This window comes from Anomaloglossus baeobatrachus, chromosome 5 (assembly GCF_048569485.1).
Source record: "Anomaloglossus baeobatrachus isolate aAnoBae1 chromosome 5, aAnoBae1.hap1, whole genome shotgun sequence".
Classification (NCBI taxonomy): Eukaryota; Metazoa; Chordata; class Amphibia; order Anura; family Aromobatidae; genus Anomaloglossus; species Anomaloglossus baeobatrachus.
In genome coordinates, this window is record NC_134357.1 from 504,474,594 (window position 1) to 504,487,733 (window position 13,140).

Consider the following 13,140-nt stretch of genomic DNA (forward strand, 5'->3'; position numbering starts at 1 on the left):
GCTGCTGCTGCCTGCTCGTGCCCCCGATGACCCGCTCCACCGCAGCACCCTCATTCCCGGCCGCAGCCCTATAGTCAGACCATAAGACGCACCCCCAACTTTCCCCCAACATTTGGGGGGAAAAAAGTGCGTCTTATGGTCCGAAAAATACGGTAATTATCTGTATATATAGAATGAATTCAGTCCCTGTATGTGTTTTCTCCAGTTCTATCCAGTGAGAGGACAACACCAGAGAGATGTCCCCGTCCTCTTCTTCCACAGGACTGTAAACAAGAAGATCCCGATGTTCCTCAGGATCATCAGGTAGATGCAAAGGTGTCATGAAATCTCCCTATGATGTGTAGACGGCTGTGAAGGTCTTGTGCTCAGTCTTATTTTTTCGTCGGCCATTTTATGATCGGAGCTTCTTTGTATAGAAATTAGATCTGTGACCCTGAGTGCAACATAAAATCAAGTTATTCAGTTTCTGGTAATCAGATTCAGTGTAAAACAACATCAGGATAGGAAAATTGAGAGCTCTGGCTGACTTTGAAAAAAAAAAAAAAGGAATCATTGTCTGTAGAAGATTAACCAGGGCCAATATTTTAGAAACTGACAACCTTGTGGGTGGAGGTGGAATTTTATGCAATGGTGTACAAAAAAAAAAAAGTTACATTAATGGAAAACTTCCAATAATGTGGACCTGAACTAGTTGAGAAGGCTGTGAAGAACTATTTTCAGGAACAAGCTGTGCTCAGCCAGGAAAATTGCACCTTATTACATCGCTGGTGTCCAACTAATGTGTCCAAATGCACTTGTCATTCCTCATTAGTAGTGGGACATAACTAAACAGGATAAAGCTGATTATAGACATTAGATGTTGTCTGGATCTCACAATTTTCTGGTTATGGAGACTGCTGGTTACAATTAGGAGCCAACAGATTGGATTTATATAGGAGATCTGAAGGTGTGTGATAACAATTTCGCATGACTTCTCCATCTGTTTGTGACTTTTACAATCTGTTTCAGGGTGAAGATCTGACCCATATTAATACTACAGAGACATATGTGAGGGGTGATGAGCGATGTAAAGAGGAGATTCCTACAGATAACCAAACAGGTGAGTAGTGACCACTAATGCATAGAAGTCACATATTTTATTGTCACTGGATTGTATAAAATTATGTTGAACTTTTTAGGGTGTGTTACAGACTTATGTTTTTTTATTTAATACATTGGTATTAGAAAGTTTCAATGGGTGAAAGTTACGCTTCTCATAATGAAAATATGGGGCCAATATCTATACATTGTGCTCTTGAGTCAATCACTGTCCACAGTACAGATGTATTGGTCACTGCAGCAGTCAGTGATTGGCTGAAGGGGTTATGTCTTTGGCCAAATGTGGAATTGTGAAGACTGGAGGGGTACCTGGATAGCATTAGTAGAAAGGCATCAGGCAATCGATAAGGTGAGTATAATTCATTATTTGCCGCCCACGTATCAGCAGCCGGGCTGCTCGGATCCGGGTGCTCGGTGGCTCGAGGGTCTCCGGACCCGGGGGTCGTGCGGCTACTCAAATGAATGGGGTATTTACAGGGGGTAGTTAAAAGAGTTTGTGACGCCACCTGTGGTATGTGGTAATTTGGAGTATCACCGCTGCCGTTCGGAGTACCCGGGGATGATGGAAGGGGCAGCCAGGTGTTAGGTCCCTCCACGGGTAGGGGGGAATGCGCCGGGACTCGGTGATGGTGTTGGGGAGCGTCGTGGGGAGCGAAGGGGGTCACTTTCGTACTCACTCGGTCCATAAAGCTGACACCGACAACTGGATAAACTAAAGTTCTGGACACCGCTGCCGCTGAGGGGAGCTAGTTTGGGTCCCGTCCCCGATGGTGCTGCCTGGTGAATTATGACCTTCCTCCTGGCACTTAGTTCACTTCTTTGTTGGTCCTGGTAGCATAAAACTAATCGGGTCCCGCTCCTCAGTATGGCTAACTGAGGGAGCTTGCGCTCAGGGTTCACGCTTGGGATTTCCTATACCGTTTTAGTGGAAAGTCCTATCCCCCTCGTTGTGCTAGTACCCCGATTTTGGAGTGGGTGTAGAGCGGATCTTGAAGGCTTTGTTCTCGTCGGGTATATTGTCAGGTTGCCTGAAGCTACTCCCTAACCTAGGGTCCACGTACCCCGTTGTGCCCTGGGCCCAGCCCGGTGATGGTACAAGGCTGCTGGCTGTCTTCCTCGACAGTTTCGTGCCCCTTGTCACGATCCCCTGCGACCGGGGGTCCAGCTCCTACTAGGCCCAGACCACCGTCTGCCACCTAGTTACTTCCAAGGAGCCTGGCTCCTGACCTCCTCTCCCCTTCACTTCCTAGACTTGACTGACTTACTCCTGACCTCCCCTTACCAACCGACCAAATGGGCGACACTATTCCACTCAGGCCGTCCACTGGTGTGTCTGGTGGGTGTGGTGTGGTGCAGAGTGTACCTAGGACTTTAATTGGCTGATGTTGGCAACACCTTACAGTTGGGGACCCATAACCAATGAGGAGGTGGATATTGCACAGAAGGGCAGATTGCACAATAGCCTGTGACGCCCTGATAGTCCTGGGATGTCACAATAACATTAATGTACACTGGACCATATATTTCCAAGCCACGATATAAAACAGTTTACTTCTTTTTACGTGAAAAATTTTAATGGACTGTGAATTCGGACCACAAGAAGACTCCCGAGATCACAAAAGGACACCAAGGGACATGATTTAGGGTTAAAACGAGACACCTGAAATAATTGAGAATCCACAAATAATTTGTCTGGACTATTCTCTGATTTTGTGCATAAGCTTAACAACAATAGTCTGAATTTGAACTTTACTTTTCAAATGGAAGGAGGGGTATTGGGGTGGAAGGGTCTTTTATAAAGCAAGTAATGGTGACCTTATTACACCAATTTATAAGAAACCAATGGCCACTAAATTCTTTCTATAGTAAGAATCCAACCATCCATTGACTTTGAAAAGAGGATCCCCAAAAGGCAGCACTTAAAGATTTACAGAAAGTGCTCAGATTTCAACATGTCAGGTCCCCCATTATTATGATAACAAAGCACGGATAAAGCATACGGCTACAGGTTGCAGCCCCCAGGCGTGCGATTATCTTCGCTGTGTATCAAAATAAGAGGGACCACGTGCTGCTTTTTATTTTTTTAAATAAATCATTTAAAAAGTCGGCATGCAGTCCTCCCCAATTTTGATACCCAGCCATGATAAAGCTGAAAACTGGGGGCTTGTATTCTCAGACTGGGGAGACCCATGTTTATTGGGCCACCCCAGTCTAAAAATGGCAGCCTGCAGCAGCCTAGGATTGTCCCCTCCATTAGATGCTGCAATCCTGGAACGTTACCCATCTCATCACAATTGCCCTGATGCAGTGGCAATTGAAGTAATATGTGGTTAATAAGAGCTCACAGCTGCCACTAAGCCCTAGAACCTCCAACTGTGACCGCAAATAACTCGAGTGACGTCACCGCTCATTGCTGTGGTTCAGTCTCTGCCTGAAGCTTACAGTGGGCTGTCATGTTCTATGCCCGCACGCTGTCACTTCATGTAGCATACCTGAAGTTGTCATGGGACCTTGTGTGGATTAAGTCAGACCTGGCTGTTTTGGGGGTTAATAAAGAGGTGAAAGAGGGTGCTTTTTTTGTATTTTATTTCAAATAAAGAATTTTTTTAATGTTTGTTTTCATTTATTTTCACTTACAGATTAGTAATGGGAGAGGGTCTCATAAACACCTCCCATTACTAATCTAGGGCTTAGTGGCAGCTGTGAGTGGTCATTAACCCCTTTATTACCTCGATTGACAATGCATCAGAGAAATCGGGATTAGCCGGGTAAAGTGCTGAGATTATCGCATCTATTGGATGCTACAATCCTGGGCAGCTGGGGACTGCTATTTTTAAGCTAGGGGGCCCAATAAGCATAGGTCTTCCCAGCTTGAGAATACCAGCTCCCAATTGTCGCCTTTATCACAGCTGGGTATCATTTTTTAACATTTATTTACATAATTAGGAAAATAGCCGCATGCAGTTCTTTTCATTTTAATACATAGCCAAGATAATGCGCACAGCTGGGGGCTGCAGCCTGTAGCCATGTGCTTTTTTATGCATAGGTATCAGAATATGAGGCGATCATACGCTAATTTATTTATTTTCACACCAATCGAAGACACAGTGCGTGATTGAAAGTAGTCAGACACGTTGTCACACAGTGTGGGGGCACTGTCTGACTACAACCAGTGAGAGACGCAGGGACTGCTGGTGAGCGGGGGAAGTGGTGCAGATGGATGAAGATAATGAGTGGCCCCGGAAGCAATGTACGGCCGTGCGGAGACTGTTAATATGAAACACTTGCTTTATTCTTATTTTCTTTGTTTTTTTTTTTTGTTTTTTTTTATGACCCGGATGGATGGATCCGGATCGTTACCCGGAGTTCTCTGAGAACGCCAGGGTCATTGATCGGGTTGCTTTGAATCCTCATGGATCCAGACTTTTACTGTCCGGGTCCGCCCATCACTACTCCTAAGCCATCTATATGTGCACAGGTCAAAGAAAGCTGAATAAAATGATACCTTGATATCTTCAATTCAATGTCTTATTTCATAGAAATCCACATTTTTTCCTAATATGTAAATGATCTGTTAAGATCTCTGAGAATCAGCCTCCAGAGCTTATTTGAAATAAAAGGGGGCATTACCAGCTGAGACATGTAAATCAGGAGAATAGACTGTCAGTCATTACATGTCTCACATTGGTAACACTCTCTTTTATTTAAAATAAGCTCTGGAGGCAGATTCTTGGGGAAATCTATGTACGGCCCATCGATCTTAATATATCAATTACATATTAACCACTTTACCATCAAGCCTGTTTTCACCTTCATGACCAGGCCATTTTTTTTTCTTCAATTCTGACCAGTGTGAATTTATGATGTAAAAACTCTAGAACGCTTCGATCCCAATGATTCTGAGATTTTTTTTATTTTTTTACATATTGTACGTCATGATAGTGGTAAGTTTAGTACGATATTTTTTGCGTTTTATTTGTGAAAATTTTGGCTAAAATTGTGAAAATTTTGCAATCTTCAAACTTTGAATTTTTATGCCTTTAAACCAGAGAGTTATGTCACACATAAGTTAATAAATAACATTTCCCACATGTCTACTTTACATCAGCACAATTTTCGAAACATCGTTTCTTTTTGTTACGAAGTTAGAAGGGTTCAATGTTTATCAGCAATTTCTCATTTTTCAAACAAAATTTACAAAAAACATTTTTTTAGGGTCCACATCACAGTTGAAGTGACTTTGAGGGGCCTATCTGACAGAAAATACCCAAAAGTGACCCCATTCAAAAAATTGTACCCCTCAAAGTGTTCAAAAGCACATTCAAGATGCTTATTAACCCTTTAGGTGCTTTACAGGAACTAAAACAATGTGGAAGTAAAAGATGAAAATTTCTACTTTTTGCAACAAAAATGTTACTTTAGCCCCAAATTTTGCATTTTCACAATAACAAGAGAAAATGCACCATACAATTTGTGCAATGTCTCCTGTGTAGGCGGATACCCCAAATGTGGTGGAAATCTACTGTTTGAGTGCATCACAGGGCTGGGAAAGAAAGGATCTTGATTTGAATTTTAGAGCACAAAATTGTCTGGAATAGATAGAGAACGCCATGTTGCTTTGAAGAGCCTGTGATGTGCCTAAAAAGTGGCGCTCCCTCACAAGTGACCCGATTTTGGAAACTAGACCCCTTAAGGAATTTATCTAGATGTTTGAACACCTTGAACCCCCAGGTGCTTGATAGAATTTTATAACGTTGACCTGAGAAAATGAAAAAATACATTGTCAACCACAAAAATGTTGCTTTAAGCCAAACATTTTCAAATTCACAAGGGGTAACAGGAGATATTGGACTAAACAATTTGTTGTGCAATTTCTCCTTAGTATGCCAATACACCATATTTGGATGAAAACAACTTTTGAAGCACAGTGCAAAGTGAAGAAGGCAAGGAGAACCATATTTGAGTTCAGATTTAGTTTTGGGGGTGAAATGTCACAATGGCAGAGCCCCTGAGGTACCAGAATAGGAACACCCCCCCCCCCCCACAAGTGACCCCATTTTACAAAATGCAGCCCTCTGTGAATTCATCCAGGGGTGCAGTGAGCATATTGACACTATAGATGTGTCACAGAATATTGTGCTTTTGGGCGTTGAACAAAAAATAATTTCAGTTTTACTACTAAAATGTTGTTTTAACCCCAGATTTCCAATTTTCATAAGGAAAATAGTTAAAAAATGCCCTTTAATGTGTTACACAATTTCTCCTGAATGTGGCAATACCCACCATGTGACTAATAAGAGAAGATGGTATCCAGCACAACATCCCGGTATTCTTAAAAATTCAGTCTATTGCATATCCTTAAAAACCACCGACGTGTGGAAAAGCAACGGAGTTTCCAGTTCCAAATTACATATTTATGCGTTTTGCTCTATTGTGTTCTTAGTCATAATATAACTCAACGAGTTCGAACCTCCATTTTATAAGGATTACAGAGATGTAGGTAAAATGACGATGAGACTTCACATGATGAACATATCCTGAACAGATTATAACGTGTATCCTGGAAATAGCTACTGGACAGTATTCACTCAATAAGGACAAGAATAGCAATGTGAATATAGAAATGATAGTGAACGCCTAAAACGTACCTTTTAATAATATATCGATTAAAAAGGTCAAAAAACAGACCCTTAGGTAAAAAACAGACAGACAAGAACAATTGTATATGTAACAATAACAAGAGAGGGTAACGCCAGACAATGGTCACCCCTAGGGTAACAATACATACCAGTCACCTCACACAAAAAAGCCCTGGACGATCATAAACAGGACCAGCCTTCTGTCATTTCAAGAACAGCTCTGATACAAGTAAAGATAAGGGAGCGGTCTTACCCAATCCGCCGTAATCCCCCTCCTTGTATGATAAATACCCCTGCTGAGGAAGTGAGACTCCTGTATAGTCTGGGGGAGGTTGACACTAACAGCGAGGGGAGGGGTCCTTTCACGGATCTCAAACGAAAGAGTAGCAGCCCAGCCTTTCTGTTTGTTACAATTACAATAATACTGTAATAATACTTTTATCGATATATTATTAAAAGGTACGTTTTAGGCGTTCACTATCATTTCTATATTCACATTGCTAACATGTGTATCCCCCAAAAAATACTGAAATAATTTTACAAAATATAAAATATACACATTAAATAACAAAATTTTATACCGTAAATATGATAATGAAAAGAAACAACACTAATAATTGTAAGAAAGATCCGATTTCAGATTGAGACCTCTTGGTATCTGTGAATCGATCATAAGAATCCAAAAGGCTTCTTTTTTATGAAGGGCTTGAAGTTTATCACCACCTATATTTTGAAGTATAATTTTTTTTTTTACTGCTTTGACCCTTGAAGATGACAAATTATCCCCATGCTCCTAAACAAAGTGCATGGACGCCCCTGATAAGATATGTGTAGTTTTATTTTGTATATCATAATTATGTTGTGAAATCTGTGTCGTAAGTGGACATCACGTGCATCCAACTTATTATAAAATGCATTTCTGACAAAAAAAAATCATGTATATTACATAAGTACTTCCACAATTCATTAAGAATTAAATGTCATAGATTTGATTTGGAAACAAATGAGTCAAATGTTTTAGTATTAACAATAAAGGAACAGAATCCACCCACTTTCTGGTTACATGTGTATGAGCCAACTATGGTCAACCAATTTTTTCCATTATTAGTCTGCTGTGTTTTAGTATATTACTATAATGATCACTCGGTGCTAACATGTCCCCCACAGTTAGGCCTCTTCTAGTAACAAATTTTCCACCATCTTGTAATACGTTTTAATTGTAATCTGTATACAAAATTGGGAAGTGCTTTTTAATTATATTGACAATTGAATAATATTGATTACTAGTGGAGAAAACAACTGAATCACGATCTGAAGTTGACAGTTTTTTCTATGCTGTCTTTCTGATTGGCTATTGTCCCCTCTCATGTTATAATAGAAGGTTTATATTCACGTTTAGAAAATGGCAAGTCTATACTGTTGTATTCTTGTTAGCAAACTTTCTCTTTCGTACAGCACCTTTTGGCACTTTCCACCTCCTTCCGAATCCAACTCAAAAATATTCCCTGGATCTGTACGTTCCTTGACCAAGAATCTACAAAAACACTCAAATGCCCTCATCATCTTCTGCCTCAACTACCGCAACCTGCTGCTCTGTGCCTCTTTTCTAACACTCTTGCACACATACAATCTAATCTAAACTATGCTGCCCGACTAATTCACCTGTCCACTTGCTGTTCCCTGGCCTCTCCTCTCTGCTAATCCCTTCACTGGTTTCCAATTGCCCGAAAACCCAGTTTCAAAACACTAACTATGAGACACAATGCCATTCACAACCTGTCTCCTCCATACGTCTGTGACCTAGTCTCACGATACTTTGCTGTATGCAACTGCTGATCTTCACAAGACCTCCTTCTATCCTCTCCTCTTATCTCCTCTTACCACGATTGCATACAAGATTTATCCCGTGTATCCCCCATACTGGGGAACTCTATACCCCAACATATCAGACTCTTGTCTACCGTGGAAACCTTCAAAATGAACCTGTAGGCCCACCTCTTCTAACAAGACTACAACCTGCAGTAACCCTTAGTCCACTATACCCCTGAATGACATGATCTACCCTCACCTACTGTATCCTCATCCAGTCCCTTGTAGACTGTGATACGCGAAGAAGATTGCCTGAGTGATGAGACAAAGCTGCATCTTGAGCAAATGGAGGATTGCACTTAGTGTAAACATGTAAGAGTTCTCAGTTTCCCAGAAAAAGTGGAAGGGATGAATATAGAGGACTTAATTAATAAGTGCCTTAAACAAAATGTGTCTGAGAATAAGTTCTCTCCACTATCCAGGATTGACAAAAAGAAAATTGTGCACCTTTTTTATAGGCCCTCTTAAACCAGATTTACTTTGAGGCCAATTAAGGAAACTAAGTTCTTTAAAAAAAAAAAAAGTCAGCTCAACTCAAAATGGCATGTATTACAAAAATGTGCACTGCACTGAAAATTCCAAACTGTACTATTTAAAATTTTAGATTTTTGGCAAAAAATTGCAATTTCTTGAGCTACCCCACTACGTCACGGCAAATCTCTTTGGGGTAGTCCTACTTTAAAATATTTTATATTTAAAATGTGCTATACGGCCTCACATATGAAAAAACAGAACTTCTTAAAGCAGCACTCACCTGGTGCTTTTTAATCCCGTACCCATAACTCAATCATGGCTGTGGGCAGGACAGGCCCAAGCAAATGCTGCATGAAATAAATATAAAATATTTTAGAGTAGGACTGCCCCAAAGAGATTTGCCATGACGTGGCGGGATAGCTCAAGAAATTGCAATTTTTTGCCAAAAATCTCAAATTTTAAATAGTGCAGTTTGGAATTTTCGGTGCAGTGCACATTATTGTAATACATGCCATTTTGATTTGAGCTGGCCTTCTTATTTTGTTTTTTTTGTTATTTTTTTAATGAAGTTCTTACCATTTGAAGACTGAGGTTATTAGTCCAACATGGTGAAAGCAGTAATATAGTCTTCTGCTGCTGCCAAGGTCAGTTGAAAGTCAACATTTACTTCAAATTGTATAGACATTTTAATACTTAGTATTATGTCATTTCGAATAACATATTTGAATATTCTTCCAAAGCTATGTTATTGAATAAAAATAATGTTTTCATTTTTGGCAGATGACTGTACCGGGAACTCAGAGGAACATATGATATTTTCAGATGTCAAAGCAGATGATCATGGTATCACACCAGCAGAAACACATGAAGAACATGCCATTATCCCAGAAACAATTCCAGACAATCATAGTAAAGATATGTCATGTGATCCTTCTCAACAGGTTCTATCTACTGATTCATCACAGGTTATTAAGCAAAACAAAAATTACAGAAAGGATGTTGAACATCAAAGAGTACACACAGGAAAGAAGCCATATTCATGTTTACAATGTGGGAGATGTTTTATGCAAAATGAAAGTCTTGTTGTACATCAGAGAATTCACACAAGGGAGAAGCCATTTTCATGTTCAGAATGTGTGAAATGTTTTGAAAAGAAATCATTGCTTGTTATACATCAGAGAACTCACACAGGAGAGAAGCCATTTTCATGTTCAGAATGTGGGAAATGTTTTTCACAGAAAAAATATCTTGCTTTACATTACACAACTCACACCGGGGAGAAGTCATATTCATGTTCAGAATGTGGGAAATGTTATTCTTATAAATCTGATCTTTCTAGACATCAGAAAATACACTCTGGGAAGATGCCGTTTTCATGTATTGAGTGTGGGAAATGTTATTTTAGGATGATACACCTTGTTAGACATCAGAGAACTCACACACGGCGGAAGCCAATTTCATGTTCAGAATGTGGTAAATGTTTTATAAAGAAATCATGGCTTGTTACACATCAGAGAACTCACACAGGAGAGAAGCCATTTTCATGTTCAGAATGTGGGAAGTGTTTTTCACAGAAACGATATCTTACTGTACATCACAGAACTCACACCGGGGAGAAGCCATTTTCATGTTCAGAATGTGGGAAATCTTATTCTCAGAAATCTGATCTTTCTAGACATCAGAGAACACACTCTGGGAATAAGCTGTTTTCCTGTATTGAATGTAGGAAATGTTTTGCTAGGATGGTAGATCTTGCTAGACATCAGAGCACTCACACAGGGGAGAAGCATGTTCAGATTGCATGAAATGCTTTAGTCATGAATCAAGTCTTGATAAACATCTGAAAATTCACATCAACCAGTCTTAAAAATGTATTACTAAAAAATGTATTTATTAAAAATTACACTTTGTTAGTTACATGATTGTCCTCTATATTTCTACAGTAGAATTTGCAACAAAATCTCTCCCATATATGGCACATTGTGTTGCTGGGTGATCTTCTATTAAAACTAGTGATGTTATCATGAAAAAGTAGATACTTTTTGGCCTAACCTTTTAAGGGCAATTGTATATGGTTTTTTGGGAGAGGGGGTTGCTTTTTCCACTCCCCTTATTTTAAGAGCCATAACCTTTTTTTGCATTGCTCTAGCCATTTGAGAGCTTTTTTTGTGGGACAAGTTGTATTTTTATTTTTTTTTTGTAAACACATATTGCAAACAATAAAAGCAAAGAGATTATGGACATTGTAACGTTGCACCTCGCAACCTGGGGGGTTTTACTCGCTTGCAGCGATGCAGGGTAGCTTAGGCATACACAGGCAACTCAGTCTTTCTCAAAATGCAGCAGTTTATTAGTAACCAACATAAACTGCCCTTCCAAAACACAATGAAGCCTCTCCTGGCTTAAAGGAAAAGGTAAACTAAACACCTTCACATACCATGGGCTTCAAGTCCATTTAAATGTCCATAGTGAAGGTATGGCTGTCTCCCCAGGAGACACGGATTTCTGGTCAGTCTTTGTAGCGGACCGCCCGCTCAGGTTTGGACACTACGAGTGTCAGAGTGGAGCTCCCTCAGCCTCCATACACTCAGTTCCAGAAGGTTGAAGGCAACCCACGCTTCCTTAGGCAGGTTCCTTCCAGAGGCTCCAACCTCTCTGAGAATAGCAGCCTTTTTTCCTGCCTGAGGCTGCTCCTCATGCAGTGCTTCTCATACACTGCTTCTCATACACTGCTCCAAAACACACACACTGACTCCATGTGCCAAACAAGCTAATTAAGACCTGTGTCAGACACACCCATAGGCAAGGGTATGTGGATTCTCCAGACCTGCACAGCACACAGGCATTATTAAAGGGAACCTGACCCTTATATGCAGAAACAAGCCTTTGTGGAACTACAAGTCCCATAGCAACCTCTTCAGTTTAATATCGCAGCGACCTTCTCCACTGCGACATATAGCGACCACTTACCACATTGGTGGTCGCTACCTCACATATCCCCCCCTCTGTTCAAACTTGTAGGGTTGAACACTCGATACCCTACAGGGGCCTCGAGACGGGGCATCAGGGTCACCTTGCCCTACCAGTTGAGAGGGCCCACTTTGACAACCTTGAGCTCCAGTTCACGACATACCGTTTGTCACCAAACCCTTCACAGGAAACCCACTTCTCAGACACGGTCCCTGGTCAGACCTATCTCTCCATGACCGTCTCAAATGGTCAGTGTGGTAGTGAGACACTCTCTTAGTCGTAACTACTGTGCGGCTCGACCCTGCGCTATTCAGTCCACTAGAGGGTCTACTGTTTGGATACATCAGCCCTGAGGTTCTGCCATAACTAGATGCTATGAATTCTCTGTGTCCAGATCGATATTGGGCTCTTCTTCTAGGACATCTTCGTCCATGGCTCTGATTGTTCACTTTCTCAATGCCATCTTTGGCTAGAGACATGTCCCAAGCGCCACTCTTTCCTTCGGACATTGTCTTAGAGGGCTTAGAGTCTTCAGAGTCTGTGCTACAGCCCGATGTATAAATAGGTCCTCTATAACCTTGGCTCCTTTTACTACAGGACCTGCTTCCTTTGCCATATGAAGCAACACAGTCACCAGGTGGACCGCACTTCTTTGGGTCCTGGCCCGAAAGCGGTCGCGACCTCACACTAACTTGACAAAGTTTCTCTGCAATCTTCTGTCTTTCAAGATTCAATTGCTTTAGTTCTTCCAGGTATCCCAGTCGGTATTCTAGGAGAACTCGTATATTTTCAACACACTTCTTTGTTCCCACAATGACACAGGGAACCATACTGACTTCACAGCGTATCCTGGCTTCATTATGAATATTAATTCTTACTCTCGTCACACCGGACGTATCAACCATCTCCTGCATGACTCTTCCATTTCTTCCAATCAGTTTCTTGACCAGTTCTCTGGGCACTTGTGTGACCTCCTCCACAAACTCCAACAACCTTCCAGCTGTCTTGACTGCTTCTGCAGTTTTCCCATAGATTCGGAATGTTCCACTGTTTTCTTCCACTTCAATAGCTGTAATACCTGGAACCTTCC

At 41.0% G+C, this 13,140-nt stretch overlaps 1 protein-coding gene across 1 annotated transcript in view; it reads left to right on the forward strand.

Annotated features, from left to right (window-relative positions):
• Window positions 1-10,931, forward strand: part of LOC142312842 (uncharacterized) — a 53,148-nt gene extending 42,217 nt beyond the window's left edge. The window contains exons 5-7 of the mRNA XM_075351829.1: window positions 206-303; window positions 1,009-1,099; window positions 9,861-10,931. Of these exons, the coding sequence (XP_075207944.1) occupies window positions 206-303; window positions 1,009-1,099; window positions 9,861-10,885 (1,214 nt within the window). The 3' untranslated portion in view covers window positions 10,886-10,931. The remainder of the gene's footprint in view (window positions 1-205; window positions 304-1,008; window positions 1,100-9,860) is intronic.
• The last annotated feature ends 2,209 nt before the right edge of the window (window positions 10,932-13,140 follow it).